General features: G+C 35.2%; 1 protein-coding gene across 5 annotated transcripts in view; it reads right to left on the bottom strand.

Moving 5' to 3' along the window:
- DGKB (diacylglycerol kinase beta) overlaps nucleotides 1-24,263 on the bottom strand; it is a 485,460-nt gene that overhangs the window by 124,079 nt on the left and 337,118 nt on the right. For all 5 annotated transcript variants that reach the window (XM_084897103.1, XM_084897105.1, XM_084897104.1 and 2 more), the window contains one exon: nucleotides 6,293-6,383. In XM_084897103.1, the coding sequence (XP_084753229.1) occupies nucleotides 6,293-6,383 (91 nt within the window). The remainder of the gene's footprint in view (nucleotides 1-6,292; nucleotides 6,384-24,263) is intronic.

Consider the following 24,263-nt stretch of genomic DNA (forward strand, 5'->3'; position numbering starts at 1 on the left):
CCCACGTTCGATTGTACGTCAATCTGAGAAGAGAGATGTAAATACATAAGTTTAGTTTACAAAAAACTTCGTTGGGAATATGTATTTCAGAACATGAAGGGTGTCTGCAGTGCGACTGTTTTATGTATCATGTCAGAGTCCAGGAAAAAGACATTGAGAGCAATCATCATTTTCTTTCTCATGGCAATCACGATTTCTGAAGCTAGAGGAGCTAATGCTGCATCAACACGATAAAAACAAAAACGGAACAAATAGAAAATCTTTATCCTTTTCCACTTCTGCCTCATCCCACTGAACCTCATACTGCATCTTAGTCACTAAAATGTAAACGCCGTGAAATAAAGCACCCCAACTTGAGCCTACTTGGCAGGGCTAGAAGCAAATTCTAGAGAAGGTGCCAAGTTTTCATTCAAATAGCTTCAATGAGGGTGAAACCAAGGTCTGGATCGTGTCCTCCCCCCGCCCCCCACTCCCTACCCCACCCCAAAAACAAGTGATTTTTTCCCCTCCCTTTTCATGTATTAAATTAAGATGATTTCTTTTTACTAAAGCATTCTACTCATGTGTATATTCACTTACTGCTATATATTCTAGATAAACAGATATTAATTTCATAATTAAAAGTAATCTTGTGTAAATACCCTGCAGGCCTCAATGAATCAAACACATACTGTGTGTCAGGCCTCCCACTGTCTTCAAGTGGAATGTACTGGCTGGATAATTAGATAGTACATATTTTTTAACCTTATTTGCATGCATATTATATCTTTTGCACACTGACAAGCAGCAGTAACAACAAAAGTCAGATTACCACAGGGAATTCCCACAAAGAAGTCTTCATTCCTTATAATTTGCAGCCTAAATTAAAATAATTTGATCTTTGACAAGGATGAAATGTCAAGCAGAAGGGGGTCCCCTACAAGCCATGGCCTGTGGCTTCTGAAATCTGCCTAATTTATGTCAGTCACTTCTTAATACATATTTAAGTATTACACGAAAAAGATGATAAATATGCAATCTGACACCTTTGGTATTTCCCTGCTGTTAATTTATAAAGGTCTGGTTTCCCCCCAAACCGGCTAAAATCACTTAAATAACAGACGAATGGAGAAATAAACTGAAGTTGGGGGCCTGGCTTCCATTTTCACTCAATATTGAACACAGCAGGTAGGACACTAAGACAATTAAGGGACTAGGCCTTCGAACCCCACTGTGACAAGTTACTTTTAGAATTAGTGAAGAAGTCTTCCTTTGTTCTTCTGCCTACAAGGAAAGCACATTGGCAAATTGGCTTAAAATAACGAACTGGGGAAGCTACATGTGACAATGGAAAAAAATATCAGTGGTAGTATTATTCATGTTTTCAGTATTCAGCGTCTGGTTGCATGTAGTTTTAAAGAAACAGAGTAAGTAGATCTTTAACAAAGTTTAAAGAAAAAAATCATCGAGTCCCAATAAAGGGTTATGAAGAACACTGAGGTTCCTGTGAGGGGAGGACAGTGTACTTACATAAATCGCTATTTATTAATGATTTGTTTCCACTAGTTCTTGACCCCAGACTACCTTCCTCTATTTGCTTTAGCATTATGTTCGTTAGTCAGGAAACTTTCATTGCTCGTTCTGATGGAGACCAGGAATTGTCTGGTGTGCACCAGCAGAGTGCATGGGAATAAAAGCTGAGGTGAGAGCTATGAAATATAAACAAGTTATAATACAGTGTCAGATAATATTTTCATCCGTTTCGAAGATTTATGATTTTTAAAAAGGTAGCTACAGAGGAAAAGAATGTAAAAGCTTAAAAGCTAACAGCCTCGGTTAGTCAATAAATCCAGAGTATTTTTATTATGTAGAAAAAAGGTGCTTAGTATATGGTACTATGGGAGCTATTTGCAAAGTGCAAAGCTGGGATGCCATTGTCTACTCTTTTCAGTTTTAAAGGGAAGAAGATCTTATTCCACAGAAATTTACCTAAAAGAAAAGAAGATGGTTTAAAAATTATTTTTTTCCCAATGAATTTGAATCCTGGTTTACTAATCTGCCCTGCACTATACTATACAAAGATGTTAAGGGAAAGCTTTTATATGTGAATTTAGTGTTTTAGAATCAGTTAATTTGATAGGAAAATTCAAAACATGAGAGGAACACTGGAGAGCTGTAAATGTGGATAATAAATTTGATAAGATAAAATTAATGATAAACTATAAATAAATTTTTTCATAGTGAGTATAATTTTATGTTGAGGTCAGAAACTTATTCATATTTTGCTTAATAAAACATAAGACCCTTAGGTGCCTTTCCCAAATCATTTAATACAAACTTTGCTTTTAATATATGATATTGAAATTTTAAAACTTTTAATTTTTCATTTATCTTTTGTAACAAAGTTAGAGGATAACTGATATCCTAAAAATCTCAGCTTTGTTAATATCTCTCTCACTATATACATTATACGTTATCAGTTTATACACATATACACATATATGCATTAAATCTACAATTTGTTTCCTTAGATTTAAAACTTTTGGCAGCAACATAATTCTTATTTCTCATAAATTATTAAAGAAAATGTTCATGGAAAAGTAAAATCTCTTTAATTTATAGGATTTTGAGGCGGACTAAGTCAAATAAGTAGGCCCTCAGATTATGACGGAGATCTATTCTTATGGCGTGATATAATCTGATTTTCACCGTTAAGTTGGAACCCACTTACATAAGCACTTATGTCACTCACATAGAGCACATACACAGCAATGAAGTGAAATAGTAAAAAAAAAAAAAAAAAAAAAATTAAAAGAAAGATAACAATTCCTGACCTTTACTTGTGGTAAATTCAGTAAATAATAAAAGACATAAAGCACATATGTACATATGTAGAAATGACAAAACTTTTTTTTAAGTAAATAAATGGGAGATGGTGATGTAACCACGAAATTGCATATGTGGAGTCCAATGTAAGCAGAGGACTATCTGTAATGTGTTTGCATTGCTTAGCACCAAGCATGAGGTTTAATTAATAATAGGTAAAATTTATCTGTCTATAATAATAAAAGCCTACTATGCTAATTAGACCGGACAGCCAAACAACCTTCTGGACATCCTTCTGGACAAAGCTGTGGTGGCGGGGGCCAAGGCAGAGGCAGTTAGGGATGATCAGGCAGGCAGGCAAGTGGTTACGGTTGATGGACAGGTAGGCAGAGGGGTTAGGGGCAATCAGGCAGGCAGGCAAGTGGTTAGGGGTGATCAGGCAGGTAGGCATAAGTGGTTAGGGGTGATCAGGCAGGCAGGCAGGCAGGCGAATGGTTATAAGACAGCTTCCCAGATGACAGAGATGTCCAACTGCTGGTTTAGGCCCGATCCCACAGGGGTTTCCGGATTGTGAGAGGGTGCAGGTTGGGCAGCGGGACCCCCACCCTACCATGCATGAATTTCATGCACTGGGCCTCTAGTATTATAAACTTGTATCTCATAATATTCATATTATTCTAAATATTCAACTCTTTTGGAAAAAACTTCCTGTATAAAAGAGAAATGGGAAATGAAGGGTCATGCAGTAAATGTGTTTTGAAGAGGCTGCTTATAAAATATATATATACTCATTATATGAGGCACTTTTGTACTGGAGTGGTTTTATTTTCTGGTATATATTTTCAAACCATAGTTGGTGTAATTTTAGGCCAAATAGGAAGCAACAGGAAACAGAATTGAATTTCCAAATTGCTGTTTTTGTTATATTTAATTATGAAGTAACCTTGAGGGTAGAAAGGAATATTCTACTAATATGATAAACTGGATTCATTAAAAAGTAGAGAAGCAGATTTTATATCATAATCCTTAAACACACACACACACACACACACACACACACACACACACACACCAAATTTTAGAATTAAGATGAATACATAAAATTATAACAGTATTTTAAGATTTGCAACAAAAGAATGGAAAGTGCATGGCTCTGGTTCTGATTTATAAGTGTTACTATAGAGGTTTCCAGAACAAGCCTGTAAGTGCAGAGATGGTAAGTCAGAGGTGGAAGGCATGTAAAGAACACAGCCTAAGATAAATAATTTAGTTCTATTGCACATATTGTTTTGGAGAACATTCTAAATAGTTATTCTATAAGATGTCAATGTTTTCCACGATTTTCATTAAATATCTTTTGTTATATGATGTAATCTTTTCCTTGAACATTTTTAATTTTGTGACACATGAATACATAATTGTGTGAATATATCAATCCGTTCAACTACTGAAGAACCCCTTGTTTGCTTCCAAGTTTTGATAATTATTAATTAAGCTGTTATAAATATCCATGTACAGATTTTTGCATGGTCATGGTTTTCAACTCTAATAAAGTATAATTGATGGACTGTATGGTAAGAGTATATTTAGTTTTGTAAGAAAGAGAGAGATATAAATATCACATGATCTCACTCATTTATGGAATATAATGAATAACATAAACTGATGAACAAAACCAGAGACAGAGAAAGATCGATCAGATGCTCAAACCTCAGAGGGAAGGTAGGGGAGGGTGGGAGTTAGGGGGAGAGAGCAACCAAAGGACTTTTATGCATTCATATAAGCCTAATCAATGGACACAGACAATGGGGGGAGGAGGGGGTTTAGGGCATGAGTGGGAGTATGTGGGGGCAATGGGGCAATAAGGACTCATATGTAATACCTTAATCAATAAAAAATAAATAAAAATCAATATTTATGGAGGTCTGTTTCTGGGATCTCTAGCCTGTGCCCTTGATTTATTGGTCTATTCCTTCACCAATATCACGCTGTTTTGAGTGCTGTAGCTTTACACAAAGTCTTAAAGTTAGGTAGTGTCAGTCTACAGATCTATTCTTTTTCCATTTGTTCTGGGTCTTTAACTCTCCATATAAACTTTAGAATCAGTTGACAATATTACAAAATAATGCTGGGGTGTTGATTGGGTTTGTATTGAACTTATAAATTAAGTTGGGAAGACTGACAACTTGAGTTTTCCTACTCATAACAAGGAGTAGCTCTCCTACATCATGTTTTTTTTCCAATCTTTGTTCAGTAGTAAGTTAAGGCAAGGAAAGACAGAGCATGTACCCTACCTTCAACCAGAAGCCATACTTATAATTGTTTTCCATTTTTGCCTTCTTCCTCAGATTTTATTTGAACATTCTGAGGGCAATAGATGTTCAAATATCCACAAAATAATGAGTTTTAAAAAATAACATTTCAGGAGGGGAAGGGAGATTTAGTCATTTTTAATAAATATATGTGCATATGCACATATACAATAGTATAAATATATAACACTATAAATATATAAATAATAGTAAATTAGAAAGGTAGGATAATAAGGAACCACACTGGCCATTATGATTCTAAGTAGTCCATAACTATGTTTGTTTACCAAACTTATTATCTGACTATATGCCATTAATGATTTAGGTCTCAGAAGACAAGTTATGCATTTATTTTTTAATTCATATTTCTCAAGTCATATCAGCTAATCATTAAATGTTCTTGATTCATAGTTCTGATCTTATGGTTTGTCTTCAACACTTATCAAAAGTTAGCTATTCCTTTTTCTTTAATCCCTAAAATCTCTCAATAAAACTAAGTCAATTTCTATTGTAACCCATCTCCAAAACTTTTACTTCTAGTGTCTATATATTTTTGTAGACCTATTTGCTACAAATCTTTTTCAAATATATCTTTTCTTGCTTCTTTGCTCTCTGTCTTGGCTTTTCCACTTGCTATAAATGTAATGGGAAAATGGTAACCCCAGGAACTGAGAAAATATAGTTAATGAATGGAATGGAAAAGTATACTTTTTAACCTGCATTCATGAAAGTAAGTACAATTTTCATGAACTGTGTTTTAAAGGTTATAAGATACTGAGACCTGAAAATAATAAGTGTTTTATTTTTTTAATGTACCTTTCAACTTTTCTGTTCCAGTACCTTCTTTCTCCTTACTTTTTTTTTTTTTTTTTTTTTTTTTTTTTTTTACCCACACTATGCCCAGTAACTTCTCCATTGGTTTCTAAAATTGTGTTCCAACTTTACTTTTATAGTGTATGAAAATAACTCATACTCAAACTTAACTTTATACTAATATTTCAGATAGTACTAGATTCCCAATGACTGACAGAAATAAAATTGTGGATAAAGAATCATGGATAAAGAAAGCTATATGGATTGCTCAAAACTTAGCTCCTTCCATGGACTATCAAAAACATACTAATAACCAAACTCAAGCCATTTCATAGTATTATAAGAGAATTAATTTTTCTTACTTCTATTTCTACAGATTCATGTAGCTTCTTGCAGGTTGCTGAGAAAGTTTCAGAGGTTCCAAACTCAAAATACCAAAATTTGTTCTTCATTCTGAAAAAGAAAAGAACAAGCCATTTGGGCAATTATAAATAACAGAAAGGAATTTTTAAATGAGGTAGCCCTGTCTTGTGTTATAAATGTTAGAAAAGGTTTGAGGACATGAATCATCCATGCGGTAATAGATGGCCACATAATTTTCAAAGCTTAAATGTTGGTGTCAAATTGTATGATTATCCCTGAGGGAATTACAGGAATGTATTGATCTGACAGATTCAAGTATATCTTTGACTTTTCTATATATTAGTTGTTCAGATTTTAAAATATGATTTTAGTGCTTATTATTCTTAGCTTGTTCGTGGATGACTTCATCTTAGACCAGCCATTCATATAGAGAAAAATGTATTGGCTTTTCATGGGAAAAAAAGAAACTAAGTAAAAATGTTTGATTTTTCTAGATGGTTATGTATTAAAAAATTGACATAATTATATAGCATATTAAAATGATAAAACTTAGTATTAGGGGAATAACCCTTCATTATTTCATTAATATGGGGTCCTCTTTTATATGAACAGCTAGAGGCTCAGTGCATGAAATTTATGCATGGGGGCGGGGGGGTGTCCCTCAGCCTAGCCTGCACCCTCTCCAATTTGGGACCCATCAAGATATGCCCTACTGTCCATTTAGGATCGGGCCTAAATGGGCAGCCAGACATCACATCGGACATCCCTCTCACAATCCAGGACTGCTGGCCCCCAACTGCTCACCTGCCTGCTTCCTGATTGCCTCTAACTGCTTCTGCCTGCCTGATCACCCCCTAACCACTCCCCTGCCAGCCTGTTTGCCCCTAACTGTCCTCCTCTGCAGGTCTGGTTACCTCTAACTGCCCTCCCCTACAGTCTGATCCCCCCAAACTGCCCTCTCCTGCAGGCCTGGGTCCCCCCTAGCTGCCCTTTTCAACAGGCCCACTTGCCCCCAACTTCCCTCCTCTGCTGGCCTGGTCACTCCTAACTGTTGTCCCTTGCAGGCCTGGTACCCCCAACTGCTCTTCCCTACAGGCTCGGTTGCCCCCAACTTCCCTCCTCTGCCAGCCTGGTCACCGCCAACTTCCCTTCAGGCTTGATTGCCCCCAACTGCCCTCCCTTACAGGCCTGGTCCCTCCCAACTGCCTCCCCTGCTGGCCATCTTGTGTCCACATGGGGGCAGCCATTTTCTGTGTTGGAGTGACAGTCAATTTGCACATTACTCTTTTATTAGGTAGGATAGAGGCCTGATGTACGGGTGGGGGCCAGCTGATTTGCGCTGAAGAGTGTTCTGGATCAGGGTAGGGGTTCACTTGGGGCATGGGGCGGCCTGTCGAGGGGCCTGTGGTGGTTTGCAGGCTGGCTATGCCTCCTGATGACTCAACTGGAAGCCAGGGCCAGTTGGAAGTATTTGGGATTTATTTATCTTCTATAATTGAAACTTTGTAGCCTTTAGCATAGGCCAGGGCCAGCCAGGACGGGGAAGCTTGGCTTTCTCCATCGCCAGGGGAAACCCAAGCCTCCGGCATGCTCCAGCTCTGTGGCCGGTGCCATCTTGGTTGGGTTCATTTGCATACTTGCTCCTGATTGGCTGGTGGGTGTGGCTTCTGGGTGTAACAAAGGTACGGTCAATTTGCATGTTTCTCTTTTATTAGTGTAGATAGTGGGAAATTATGATATAGCATATAAGAGCTAAAGATACAAAATTTTACCAATATAACAGTTTCAAAGAAAATATAGTTTAAAATCTTTCAGTAATTAATATGCAAGTAAGATATTCAAAATGTATTTTCTCCCATGACCCATTGAGCATATCTTTATTTCTTTGTGACAGTTAGTTCAATTTATGATCATTTAATATAATTTTACAAAACTTGACTAGATTTTTATTTTACAAAGTATTGGATTCAAAAATTTAATCTCATATCAAAATGCAGTTTTTAATCATACATATGCTAATGAGGTATGGATATTAGAAGAAAATCTGTAAAATGAGATACATGCTTTTATACATAAAAATAAACAGAAATAATTTGTTATAATATTTAAGTATGCCCCTCCCATTAAATTATTCTTTTTGGCATAAATATTGCTATGTGCCTTTCACATTAGCATGTAGAACATTTTAACAATTATAATTACCTTTGGCAAGGACCTTACTACTTAATTAAATCATATTTTCCTTATGAAAAATTACATAAAACTCAACACAGTGCTTATTATTATGCTATATTGAATTTAGTTCTCTGATATGACATCACAAATTATAAAAGTAATCTCATTCATCTAGATGTAGTATTCAATATTTTGCTTCATACAAGATTTTATTAATTTAATAAAAAAATTTTATTAGCTCTTCTTGTATTAATCACATATTAAGACCAATAATGAAGACCAATATAGATTTCAGTGGATTTTAACACTATTCTTTTCTAGAGAACATTTTTTTTTCGTGGGGGTGGGGGAGGGTGGTTTATGGCCTCATTTCATATATCTGAGTACATAAAAATAGATGCTGGTAGTTAGATAGAACTGGAATAAACATTTAACACCAAGATCCGCATGTCTGGACCCACCTGCAAATTTATATGAAAATTAATGCAAATACCTAATTTATAGTTGTATGTCTACAAATTTGTACAATGGCTAAAGTTATGCAAAACTGAAAATATTTTTCTAATGAGCAATCATTCTGATGAAAATTATATCACTTAAAATATTGAGAGAAAAATACTGGACTGTAAGTTAAAGTGGTCTCATGACAACCTTAAAATAATAATTAGCTGACGTTTCATGATTGTTTAGAATTGTTTTCTACATCCAGTAAGGTTTTTACCAGCATGTTTTTTATATGGCAGTTGTACCCAGACCTTTCTGGATTCATTTATTCATACATTCATTCATTTAACAAATGTTTAGTGAGAACATTCACCTCCATATGCTACTGTGTCTAGTGTTATAGATACAAATATAAATGCAATTATCTTAGTCTACAAGGAGTTCAGAATGTTGTAAGATGATGGGTATATAATTTAAAATTTAATCTCCATGTGAAATATGAGCAACGTATTGTGAGAAAACACTTCAATAAATCAGCTACTTTTACCTGAGGGAGTCCAGAGTTTTAGAAGAGAAAGTGACATTTTAATAGCTAAGTAAAAGAAGGCCAACAGGTACTGAGCATTTTTAGGAGTGTAATGTAACTTCAGAGAATGCTGACTGCAAGCTAACAAGGGTGTGCTTCAGAAGCATGTATGCCAAGTTAAAGGGTTTAAACTTGAAAAAAAAAATTTTTTTAATATATTTTTATTGATTTCAGAGAGGAAGGGAGAGGGAGAGAGAGATTAAAATATCAATAATGAGAAAGAATCATTGATAGACTGCCTTCTGCATGCCTCCCACTGGGGATCAAGCCCGCAACCTGGGCATGTGCCCTTGACTGGAATCAAACCTGAGACCTTTCAGTCCCCAGGCAGATGCTCTATCCACTGAGCCAAACCAGCTAGGGCTGGACTTGAAATTATTGATTAACAGGATGCACACAGAAGTTTATTGGCAGTGGAGTCACATGGCCAGCTTTGTTATATGGACAAGTAGGACTAGCAGAAATGAATAAGTAGGCTGGAATGTTGAAATGCTGGCATTGTGAACAGAAAAGTGGTTGTTGGAATAGTACACATGTAATATAATTAAAGGCCTAAACCAAGTTGCAAGGGAAATAGAGAAGAGAGGCTCATATCAAGAGAAATAAATGAAATGGAATCAACAGGAAATGGTGATTTTAGATTAGACTGATTTATTTCATATACGTAGGTTATCTCTGGAACCAAGTGGAATTGCAGAGCATTAACCAACAAAAGGGCGGTGAGCTTATATTTTGACAGGTTCCGTGACCTAATGTATATTGAATTGCAGTTTGAAAATTAAATATAAATACATGAAGCTTCTGATAGCATATAAATGATCACTCCTTATTTGTTTTCCATTCTGTCCATCAAAGTTCCTTATAGTTTAGTTGGGATGATGAGGAGCTTATATCAGCAAACCAAGCTACACCTTAGTAAACACAAGAAAACAGACATTCTGAGAATTTACATTCAGTTTTTATTCACCGTGAGTTAGCATTACTGCTCATGTGCAAAAGCTGCTTTAAATTCTCCATTATTACAGGCATTTTATGCTTCACTTAGATAAATATATGGAGGTAATAAAAAGCACATAGAATCAGATTCCACATGACAAATTAAAAGCTGTTAAATTTTATTTTTTTCAACCCAACTGGTCTTTGGGTTGAAGAAATGCAACAAAACCCCACCACACTTAAGCATGTGTGCTATTTATTTTTTACAGCTCACATTAGAAAATGATAGAAATAATTCAAACTCAAACTTGTTAGAGAAAACATATAGCTTTGGATTTAAAAATAAGAAAACTGGATATTTAACCCACTGTGAAATATTCAAACCAAAGTCTTATTTAAAGCCTTCATAGAAAGAATTTGTATTTGGGAACATGATGAGAAACATTCTACCAAAAAGATTTATTTATACTATTATAATTTAAGTCATCAATATATTAAAACCAATTTCAGTTAATTTAATTGTAAGACTATAGGTTTTAGGCTAATATTTAAAGTGCTTGCCTACCAGAAGTTCAGATAAAAATGAATATATTAACTCAAATTTGCCAGGCATTTTCTTAAACACAGGAGTAAAGGAACTATTGGAACTTCTTGCTCAACTAAAAAAATCATTCTTGTCATAATGAGAGTTAGCTAATATTGAGTAGTTCTCCAAGCTCCAAACTTTCAAATAAGTAATTTAATTTCTAGCAAAGTATGTTTCTTGGAATTTTTCTTCCTGGTTTGCATGGGGTTTTGCTTGCATGCTTGCTTGTTTGTTTTATTTTGGCTTTTGTCTGCTAAGTAATTTTAAACCAGCAAATATAAAACAAAACAAACAAAACGTGAATTAGTAGTGCATTTAACAAAAGGAGTACCAAAGAACCTAATTAGTTATTTCTAACAAATGGGTGAAATTGCCTCATTTATCTTACAGTACAAAACTCAAAAGTAGTAAACACGGAGATCTTCATTTCAGTGAAATAATTCTTAAATGTCAACTTTCTCATAGATATGTTTCTCCTATTATTGTATGTATATAGTGGCAATATAGAAAGGCCATTTAATATGGATAGTAAAAAATCTTCTATTAGGTTCCTAAGTCCATTTTTAAGAATTCTTAAGTAGGCGATTCTATTGACACTGTATGCTATCATGCTCATTAAATTAAGTCCTTTTTAATCTTTGCTTTTGAAACAAAAGCAAAAAAATAATGTCCTAAGTAGATTAGTTACAATGGGTTTAAATGATTATTATTATTATTTTTTTTACTTATTAAGGATGTTGTTTCAAAAACCTCATCTTTTAAAAAAATATATAATCTAATTGGTTTCAGAGATGAAGGGAGAGAGAGATAGAAACATCAATGATGAGACACTCGTTGATCAGCTGCCTCCTGCACACCTCACACTGGGGATCGAGTCTGCAACCTGGATATGCGCCCTTGACTGGAATTAAACCCGTGACCCTAAAGTTGGCAGGCCGATGCTCTATTCACTGAACAAAATTGGCTATGGTTCTTATCTTTTTTCATTAGCTTTCTTTCACGTCTGCCCTATGATGAAAGCATTTCAACCGCCATTTCAAATCTGGATTTAAAAATCATTTTCTCCTGGAGAACAATGTTTCTAAAGATTCAAGACTTGGTTTTAATATTATAATTCAGTCTGACTAATTTTATGGAATATTCTAGAAACATAGCCAGAGTTTTAAACTTAGCTAATAATGTTGGTGATGAGAGAGGTGGCACTGTTGAGTTAATGGTGTAAGACGGCGATTTTCAACAGGTGTGCCACAAGAATTTTTTAAATATGCAATACCTGCCTATTTAGTTGGAGGCATTGAACTCTTTTCCTTGGACTATCAAATAAACAAAGGACAACAGCCAACACAACAATAGCTGTCCAGCATAAATGAATCAAAATTATACCTATTGTTGTCACGTTGGCAAACATTGGTACAATGACATGAGAAAAAGGTTGAGTCGCTGGGGTCTTTAAAGTGGTACATTTATGTCATAGGATCCATTCAGTTTTATTTGCTTTTCATCGCCAAGAGACATTACACTACACCTTAATTATAGGGTTACTCGTGTATCCCTAACCGTAGTGAGGTATTACTTTTAAAAACATACCACAAATCAAATGGAAGGCCTGGGCTGAATCTGATTCTGCCAGTGGGGGAGCTGAGCCTAAAATCTGTAGCTCAAAGAAGCAGCATCTCAGGGTCTCGGTATGTGGGCAGGGAAGCGGGGCCTCGGCCTAGCAACACCCAGAGGTTAGTATAGGACCCAAGGGGGGAGAGGGGCGGGGCACTTGTCCTTTACATTATGATCTCCTCTTGAAGTCTCCTGTAAACTAAATGCCATGTGTGTGGACTACAGTAATAAGAATTTTTAAAAATATATATATTTTTATTGCTTTCCGAGAGGAAGGGAGAGGGAGAGATAGATAGAAACATCAATGATGAGAGAGAGTCATTGATCAGCTACATCCTGTACACTCACACTGGGGACTGACCCTGCAACCTGAGCATGCGCCTGACCGGGAATCAGATCATGGCCTCATAGTTCATAGGTCGATGCTCACCCACTGAGCAATGCCAGCTGGGCAGTAATAGGCATTGTTACAGAACTAAGCCCCACACCTAACACAAATGCAATCAACAATTCAAATTTTCTTTTGATGGGTAACTACAAATTGTCCAATAAATGGTTATGAAAAAGATTGTTCAAAGTTTGAGTATCAGAATAAATGGGAAGTTTTACTACAATTTATAAAAATTAGAGCACAAAGCATTTAAGTATATAAAAATTATGTATTTGCTTGTAGAAATCAGAAACTACAATTTTATGACAATTACTATCCCTATGAACATTCTAGATGCAGAAGTAACCCAAATTCTGTATCATTATATTTTTTAAAAGAACTACATTTTACTGAAACCCTCAAACCCATGTTTTATTTTAAAATAGCTATTTATAGTCCTCTCATAGCAAGAGAATTATGTTAATATTATTTCATAAGAAAGAAACATGGCTGTAATTACTATAGTGGGGACATTTTATATTCACACTGAAAAGAACAAACATTTTTCATGTCTCCAAACAATAAGATATACTTGTTTAATGACATATAAAAATGCCTGTATCTATCTAATGCTCATTCATAAGATATGCCTGTTAAGTCCCAGGAGGCAATGAAACAAGCCATAGAAACTTCAGACAGAATCACATAATACTCTGTCTTGGTTTGTAAAAAAAGATGGATATTCTAAAAGTACAATCTTTAACCTGAATGACTTTTATGATACAAGAGCAAAGAAAGTTTCTCCTAAGTAAGTATATGAAAAGGATGCTCCCAAAGTCAAATATTTTAGTAGATTTTTTTTTCAATTATTTTCCAATTCTCTTTTAAAAAGGAAAAGGATAGGTGGCTGCATGAATTTTTTTTTGCCTATAAAAACTTTGTAGCACAATAATAATGAAATATTTTCCCTAAATGTTTCTTTTCTCTGCTTGGTAGTACTCACTATACATAATTAGGAGAGTTAAAGTGGGAAGTATAAAAGCAATAGTGATGCCACATTCAGTGTCCATGCTAAAGAAGAATACACACCCAAAGAGCAGGAATAAATGACTAATGATTGTAAACGCAAGACTAAACCTATAATGTCCAAGCCTATTTAGAACTCAATAACTTTCAATAATAATTAGATATTTACTATTTAAATAATTTATAATAATTAAAGTTTCCCTAAGAAAACTGTCAGGAAGATTACAAGTTTGTGATGGTAACCATTGCTATTGTTACTGAGGATGGCCACAGGTAAACTCAATGAGATTTAGAAGTTACTAGTCACACTCCCAGTATCACATGGTCTAAGACTGCACATAATAAGCTGAGTAGCAGGATTTCCTAAAGAAGAAACTTGGTCATGGTTCCCAAAGACTCTAGGTAACAGTTTCTCAACCTAACCTCATTCCTTTTCTCTAATTGCATAGTTAGAAAGCAATCTGGGTCTTAAAATTGACTTTCTGTGGATTTTGATATTATGAATATGATGTCTTGAATTCTGAAATTGTTTATCTTAATCCCTGAAAAGGAGATGCCAGCACTTTCCCTCTTTTATTTTAATTTATCTTTATTGTTGACGGTATTATAGTTTGTTTATTTTTTCCCATTGACCCCACACCCGCCCCTCCCAAGCCTTCACCACTCTATAGTCTGTGTCCAGGGGCTGTGATATATGCATATATGTTCCCCAGTTAATCACATCCCCTCCTTTCCTTGGAAATAAGTAGTATATTTCTATTATTTGGTAAACTTAAGCCAGTGAATGAAGAGCTTGATCACTTGGGGTGTCATAATACAATTATGTTTTTGTATTTACCAAAATGAGGATAGACTGGACTATGACTACATACTCAAGATACTGCCCACTAGGAGGCCTGCTGGAAAGCCAAAATAGGCTTTGTAGACAGCAGGGATAACTAGCTGAATAACATAGATTTAATATGTTGAGCTGGACAGTAAAAGAATGCTTGCCATATTCCCTCTCTATTTTTTACCAATTGAATTTCCCTCCCTCCCCCACTTCCTCTCTTCCTTCTTGTCCTGTTTATTTGCTTTTACTGAATTTACTATGCTAATCAACTATTTAAACACCAAGTATAAGAATGTAAACTTTTTAAAAAAATGTTAATATAGTTCAATAGATATATAAGGAGTACCTATTTAATTTCAGGAAAGTTAATTAAATGCAGCAGTTTCAGACTAGATTTAATGCTCAAGAAAAATCCTGATTTTCTGTCCTGGCTCATGGACAACTGCTTACAACTAAAATATAAATTGACTGGTAACTCTTGATATGAGGAGTCAACATATAAATAACCCTGTTTAATGACATTTGCTTTGCATATTAAAATATGAATGACATCTGAAATCACTAGACAAAGCATTTTCAAAATACAAACTAAGTTCAACATATGTTTTTTAAAAAATCACACAAATATTTTTTAAAAAACATTTACTTTTAGCACCGAAAGTGTCAATCCTCCAATTACTATCTTTAGTGCCATAGAATAATTTTAAATCAATAATTATGTACCATTTGAACAAATTATACCTGGCTATGTTTCCTAACCAATTTTAGATGCTATATTTTATAAAACTTGTAAAAATAAAGGGAAAACTGATCTCTCTCTAGTTCCTTCATCCATTACTTTCCTTACCTATATTCTGTGAAGACAAGCACACTTCACAACTTTTTTTTTTAAAGGGTATACTAGAATTTGTTTTTATTATCTGAAATTTAGTTAAGTGTTTTACCTTCTGTTTTTGTTCACATATCGGCAATCCTTTTCCATTTCTGTAACAAGAAGCAAAACTTTGCATTTTCAAAATGCTGTTCACCTTAAAACTTCTCTCACACTAGAACTAAAAAATGGGGCAATTCTCCTTTTTCCAATGCTGTAGAGGAGTGGCTTTACTAACACATTCATTATCTTGTATGAAAATGATAAGGATGGGAATCAGACTACTTGAGTTATATTGAAAATATTGATATTTTAATCAAATTGAAGAATTATGTAGTCTAACACATGAATCAGTAAGTCCATTACTATTTAGATTGCATTTTGTGTCACTGATATATATCTTGAGGAACGCAGATGACTCCCTGGAATATCATGATCTGTTTTTGTTTCCAGCCAAGATGCTGTAGTTTATATAAAATATTCAGGCTGACTTGTGTACAAACTAATTGACAGATGCAGGCATTATCATTTGGGGTTATTCATTGTGCTGGTGCATTCAAGTACATGGAAGATAATTCAAAGACGAATGGTAAAAGAAATATTTCCTCTCCAGTATTATTACTGCCTTATTTTTACAATATGCCTAGCTCATATGCTATTTTTTCTTGTTTGAAATTATGCCCATATAAGCAGATAATACATGGAGGTGAATTCCAGTTGGAAAGACTTTTATAAGATAAAACTATTTTCGATTTGCATCACCATCAACAAACCACCACTTTTTTTTTTCTATGTTAAAATAGTTAGCAACATGTTTCACTGGTTTCCAGAATTTAAATAAGTAATCTGTATTTCTCATTGTGAAAGAACAAAGTGATCTGCTTGTATACAAAATAAATACTACAATCTCAACCTAGCTACAGTACCAAAGTCACCATGTCCTGAATATTATTAAAAGTTTACAGTCATTTTTTAGGTTAATGACTTATAGATGTTTCCTATACTGAACAGATTATAGAGATTGGAGAGAATAAATCATTCTCATTTTGTAGCTATCGATACAAAAAAATAAAAATAAAAAAATCTCCCAGGGGCTCATTTTCAGTGAGTGGTCAAATTTTCATAAAATTATTTCTACTTATATAATATGTTTTTGTGTCATTTAATCTTACCAGAATTCATTATTATGGACTCATAGAATCACATATATGAGCAAGAACTCTATTTCACATTCAGCTATTTCCCTAAGCATTTAGAACTTAACCAGAGAGATGAAAACAAAAAGCAATATGAAAAAGAAAGACCAAAGAAAAAGGTGTCTTTCTTTTCTCATATTCATTCACAAATATTGATTGAACCCTCTTATGTGTCAGGCTGCATTCTAGTTGCTGAAAATTCATCAGTTTTTGCTCTTATGTTGCACAGAGTCATTATTTCTCTAAATATAAGATTAGAGTAGCTATTCTCTACAATTAAAGAATAATCTGTATATATAAAAGCCTAAGCTACCATTAAGACCTGTTGACCAAATGACTGGTTGACCAGTCACTACAATACGCACTGACCGCTAGAGGGAGATGCTCAATGCAGGAGCTGCCCCCTGGTGGTCAGTGCGCTCCCATAGCCAATCTCCTGCAGCCAGCCAATCTCCCACAGTCCCTTTCCCTGGATAGCACGATTGGCCCTAATCGCTGGCCTAATCGAATCTGTGCATCTGGCCTCTAGTTTTATTCATAATTAATTAAAGTATTATTACAAGGGTAGACTGTTTAATGGGCACAGATTTTTCCCACTCCTATATGCATGGCCCTCTGTAGTGCAACTATGGCAATTCTCCCTTCCAGAGGTAAATTCCTTTCCCACCCCATAAATCTGGACTAGCCTTGGTGACCCGTGTTGGCCAACAGCATGTGGCAGAGGTGATGTTGTACAAGTTCCAGAGTCTAGGCCCCAAGGGGCTTGTAAATTCCTCTTTCCCACTCTTGGAGCATTGTCCTAGACTTCCATGTTGTAATGAAGTCCATAATGGAGATGACACAAAGAGGACGATCCAATATCCTAGCTGATTCCAGCCCTTACCTCATCCACCAGCTTCCTGTAGCTGAAGAGCTGTCCAGCCAGTATACAAAAATATGAGAAATAACAAATTGCAATTATTTTCAGCTATTAACTTTTGGTTTTGATGTATTATGGGTTAATGGCTAAAACACACAGAATATTTATATTTGTCACACTGAGATAAGCACAACATATACAAAAGTCAGCAAAAATTTTGCCGAAATCGGTTTGGCTCAGTGGTAGAGCGTCGGTCTGCAGACTGAAAGGTCCCAGGTTCGATTCCAATCAAGGGCATGTATATTGGTTGCGGGCACATCCCCGGTAGGGGGTGTGCAAGAGGCAGCTGGTCGATGTTTCTCTCTCATCGACGTTTCTAGCTCTCTATCCCTCTCTCCTCCTCTCTGTAAAAAAAATCAATAAAAATATATATATATTAAAAAAAGTTCTGTAAGCTCTGCCTATAATCTCTGCCCTACGATATAGTAGGAAAGATAATAATTCCTCAAATACTCACACTGCCATTGGTGAAAGTGCTATGTTAATTAGGGAAGGAAGGAAAATAAAAATATTTCATGAGAGGTTATAATTACTAGAAAGGAAGCCATTTATGGCGCAGGTGACTGGAAGCACATAGGTCTCTGTTATTCAAAACAATTGAGAATAGGCAAAAGAACCAGAATAGAGAAATTGTTAGCTCATTGCAAGATCCTGTTGGTAGATTAGGGCCAGATATTTAGCTGCATAGCAAATCTGTGTTGTTATGAATGTTGTTAGAAGCAGTGCTTATAAGGAATTTGTTTTTCTTTGTGTGTGTGTTTTATCTTCTGGATGCAATAATTTGGTGTACACGCATCAGGAAATGGCAGCAATAGATATTCCTAAAAGATCAGCAGAGTAGGGTTTGAATTTCATTGTTAAAACTCCTTGCGTATTCAAACCCTCAGAGCTGAAACTAAGTAACCTAAATAAACTTAATAATGGAAATGAATTAGAGAGAAAAGAACTCTGGTAATTGTGGTGGTATCTGTCTTTCAATTGAACAATTAGACTTTGACATAGAAGAAAAGGAATATGATAGGGCAATTAACTATAATAATAACCAAATAAATCAACAAGTTTCTATTGTACATGGGCCGACTCGACTATGTGGGCAACTTTATTAATAAGTGAAATATAAAGAAAGAGTGTTCAAAAATCTGAATGGATATGACATTTCTCATTCTCTTTTATTGTTTGCGTAAGAGAAAAATATCAAGTGAAAGAATGAGTCAATTATTTCCAATCAGATAAAACTAATACAATATTTCTGTTGGAAACAAAGTCTTGTTTTCCTCTGAGCTCAAAAAATATAGACACAGCAATGAACAATCCTAGAGTTCCCTTGTCTACTAGACTCACATAATATTGCCCAGAAGTACTGGAAAGTGACCAGAAAAAGGAGGCATTTGGAGTAGGGGAGGATTATTGTTTTAAACAATAACCTCTTAAAGCAAGACAAGAAAAAAGAAAAAGAAAGAAAAATTCTAATTTTTTTTCTTATATTCAATCACCACAATAGAGTAATTTTCTCTCATCATCCATAAATCTATCATCTTGCTAATACTTTGGTAAAAATTTCATTGTAGCACATAATATATATTAATAAGCTACTAGACTTTTTCTAATAATCTACTTTCCTTTCCACTTTAGATTTAACAATCACATAATAATCACTGTTCTGCTTGGGAATGAATCATATGCAATAGTAAGGAAATAGCTAAGAGGGAGATGCAGCCCATGAGAGATTTAATCATAGGAAATGGCTGACTTTTTATTTCCAATAACCATCTGCCCTCGTGGTAAATCAGGTGCTAATGAAACTCAGACCCAGACTGCACAGGAACATAAATCTCAAGAACCAAAAGTTGTGGAGCCACAGACTTCAGAAAAACAGAGTTTTCTGAGGAAATGCACCAAGATTATCATATAGAAGGTCACCATCTGCAAATGTGTGACAAACATGAATACATTTGGTAGTCCTAATACCAATGGCTATATAACCTTTCTTTGGAAATTCAGCAACTTGAAATATTCTGATCTGCTATAGTTTCCTCCTAGACAGTCAACATCTTGAGGGCAGGGACTCTTCCTGCCATTTTAATCACCTACACGGTGCCTTTGATTTATAAGTACTCAATATTTGGAGAATAACTGATGGGAATAAAGTTTTTAATTATGGCCCTAGATGATGTGGCTCAGTGGATAGAGCATTGGCCCACAGACTGAAGAGCCCTGGGCTCGATTCCAGTCAAAGCCACATATCTAGATTGCAGACTCAATCCCTGGCCCTGGTTGGACCACATGTGGGAGGCAACCAATCAATGTCTCTCTCTCATATTGATATTTATCTCTGACTTTTCCTCTCTCTTCCCCTCTCTCTAATAAATCAATGGAAAAATATCCTCAGGTGAGGACTAACAACAATTTAAAAAATTAATTGTAGAATGCCACTTTTCAAGCAGGAAACTACTATAGAATTTGTGCCAGACATGAGATTAGACTTAAGTCTTCTGAGAATCAATCAATATGACTATGTCTTCTAAGACTTTTGTATCTATCATCATATCATCCTAATACTTAACTTCGTACTTCACCGAATCATTATTGGGATGATATCAACAATATGAATCAGGACAAAAGTTCAAGGGCAAGGAACCATCCAGAATCTACAGTATAATTAAATTCTACATCACAACAAAAGGATTCAAAGTTGAGGACTTGACAAAATATTGACTCTTTTCTACATGGTAGTGTAAAACATAGACCCTATTGTACACAGGCTGATTCGACTATGTGGGCAACTTTATTAATAAGTGAAATGTAAAGAAAGAGTGTTCAAAAATCTGAATGGGCTATGACATTTCTCATTATTGCATCCAGAAGATAAAACACACACAGATATCTCCATAATAATTAATTATTATATTTTTAACCATTTGCAAATAATATGGTACAAAAACAAGGTCCTGGAATCACAGGTAAAGATGACATGAGAGATTTCTATAAATACTTGATTCAACCTGAATTCCCCAGCATCCCAGCTTAACTTGGCTTCATCATTATCCACATACTATAATATATGCAAAAATCTTATTGCAATGCAAAGTCTTCTCTCTAGGTCTTGTAAAAATAAATTTAGAAAGCAGACTAAAAAGAAATCTATATGCTAGAGGAAATTAGTCCGTAAACAGATTTGTAAATTACATGAGGTAGATACTTAGAGCAGTGGTTCTGAATTTTCTGTGTGTTAGGAATATATTGAGCATTTTATGAGAGTCATGAATCATCTTTCCTGAAATATACCCAAAACACACATGTAAAGGATGATGCCTAAAGTTTCAGGAGTTTCACACTCTTCTTGAAAACTATTCAGAGTGCCCAGAACTATGGTTAACAAAAACCCTAGGTGGTATGCATCATAAAGGACAGATTTTGAATGCAAATTATCTTTCTTATTTCTTATCCAAAGCTCTTTGGTACCAGCATTTATTATATTAAATTTCAAATATAATTTTCAAACTGTTTTCATATATTGACATGAAACCCATGTGAAATAAAATAGTTTTCACCCAAAATAGGTAAGACAGACATGTTTTATCATTTAATATATATTTGAGAACATGGTATATGTCAAGGTGTAGTTGTGTACCCTTTTGCCATTCTAACAAGAATTCACAAAATTAGAGTTGATTACATTTTATGAGTGGATTTTTAATCCTCAGTCCATATTCTCACCTCTGGCAAATTTACATTGCTATATCCCAAACATATTAGCATTTGACTTATTAGCACCTAATTTACTATTAGAGAGATGTGTGTGTAGATATAGCTATATATCCATATATATCCTACAATACATTCTCGCCTTTACTAGTTTTCTTTCATTTATCTTATTACAGAGCAGAAAATTGACCAATGTTTGTTCCATTATGCAAATTATTATGCCTGAAGCCAACCCCTTATCTACTCACAATTCCACAAATAATATGGATTTCAAAGAGATTTTATATCTGATATTGTTATTAAGTATATTTTAAGATAAAGAATTATTATTTAAAATAGACACTAGTAAAGGCTAAATATGAGATTTGAATTTAAGTTTTTCTTCAAAGATTACCTCTAGAAAGAAATGCACTTTTATAATTGTATACCTTATAATATTAAAAACAAAATGTTATACGGGATTGTCTGTGCATCGTCAAATGATTAGAAGCATCTGGTCTCTACTTTATATGATATATCCCCTCTACCTAAAAGTTTATTTTTTCTTTCTTCTCCTAGAAAATCCTTAGTCACCTTTAGCCCTGGATGACCAAAACTAAATCAGTTCTTCTAGTTATAAAGCATCCTATACTTTCCTTTCCTTTGTGATGACACAGGTTTTTAAAAGTCTCCTCCTCCTCTTGCCACACACCAATGAGACCATTGGTGATATAAGTGAAGGCTGAGGAAGAGTCTTCCATGCAGTGTAACAGTTTTAATTTTCATATAAATATGCAATATGCTGAATCCAAAACCTTCTCTGACATTTCCTTTGAGAGGAGAATACATGAAACTGAGAGAGTGATAATAATGAGCTAACACTTATTGAACATATACTAGGTGCCTTACATAAATGAAACATTCAGTCCTCACAATGAATATGCTACTGATGTTATCTTAATTTACAAAAGACAAAAATAAGACAGAGAATAAATTTACAAAAGACAAAAACGAGACAGAGAGAATTATTAGTTCTAGTTCTTTTCATTGCTGAGTTTTTTATCAGCCAACCACAGACCTCTCTCCACTTTATATTTGCCATTCTTTCTGCCTAGAATTTTCGTGTCTCTATTCAAACACCACCTTTGTATGACCTTCCATGCCTTACATTTCTTCTGTAGAACTTGCTTTCTACTATAGTGATGTTTTATTTGTCAGTTGTCTCCCTCCAAGAGTATAAGTTCCTTGAGGACAATGATTTTATTTTATGGCTATATCCCCAGTGACAACAACATGCCTCACATTTTGTAGGTTCTCTGTAAACATCTACATTAATAAAAGAGTAAGATGCAAACTGACCATACCTTTGCGATGCCCACCAGCCAATCAGGAGTGAGTATGCAAATTAACCCAAAATGGAAGGTTAATTTGCATATGCAGGCACTGAGTGGTTAGGGGCTGGGAGGAGCGGGGCATGATGCCATGGCGCATTCCGCACTCTCCCAGCCATACCACCCCAGGCACTGCAGGCCTCTGGGCAGCATGGGAAGGCAGAAAGGTGGCTCTGGGCCTGAGAGTAAAGGTGGCTCCAGCCAGAGCAAAGGCAGGTCCATTCTTGCATAAATCTTCATGCCTCATGTCTGTAATTTGTTATACATAAAAAAAAAGATCCTCAACATGAGGATCTTAGTATTTGAACCAGACCAGACTGCACTGAGACCTGGTTTGATATCTTGGCCCAACATTGTTTCAAGAATGATTTCATTTTAGCTTTCTACAAATAAGGATACCAGCTGTACACATGTAATACAGAGATCCAACATACAAGAGACTGGAAGAGCAAGGCTCTACCACAGGTAGCCGGAGAACCCCCAGCTTACACATGCAGAAGGCTGGTCTAAGTGGGCACAGAACACCCAAGGTAACTGTGCCTGAAATCAGAAGTGGCAGAAAGTCCTCTTCCAAGACAAGAGCGGTAAGCTGCCATAGTAACCTTCTATACTTCTCACAGCTCTCCTTCATTTCATCAGTAAGCTAATCCATCATGTAATACTTTCAATCATTCCTGTCATAAAGATTATGAAAACATGCATACTCTCATCACAAAAATAACCGTACATGAGATGAAAATTTTACCAAACCCCACTCAAAAAAAATTTAACAGAGTTACTCACTATGCAATTTTTCATTTGAAATTAAATCATAGAATAATTTTCCTCTCTCCCCTAAACCCATTAAAAGTCTGGTACTTTATAGCAGAGATGACATTGAATGATTCACACATTAATGAAACCGTTGTTATAATGTTCTAAACATTAGGGGAGAGAATTATAAAAGCCTTATAAGACCTGGGCCCCCACCCTTTTGCCCTGTTCCTTCAGAAGCACCCTAAATCTATATAAAGCCATTTTCTGAACACTTTGGTGCTAAATAATTTTCTAAGGTAAGTAAGAAGTACTCAGATCTTTCCAGGCACTCAGATGGGCGAAAGAATGACAAAACATTCAAATTGTCATGTTTCTTAAAACACAAGTGGGCTCTCTATAAATGACCAAGCCGGAAGAGACATTTTACAGATGGGGAGACTTTGGGGCTGGCTCCTTCCTGGCCTTTGTAACTTATGCTGATATTTAGGAAGTGTAAGTTTTGCAGACTCGAGTAATGATATTATAGCACCCAGGTCATAGGATAGGGGATGCAAATCATGAGGACCCTACTTTGTTTGTGTCATGAT

The sequence above is a fragment of the Pipistrellus hanaki genome, assembly GCF_964339955.1.
Source record: "Pipistrellus hanaki genome assembly, chromosome: 10".
NCBI classification, from domain to species: domain Eukaryota; kingdom Metazoa; phylum Chordata; class Mammalia; order Chiroptera; family Vespertilionidae; genus Pipistrellus; species Pipistrellus hanaki.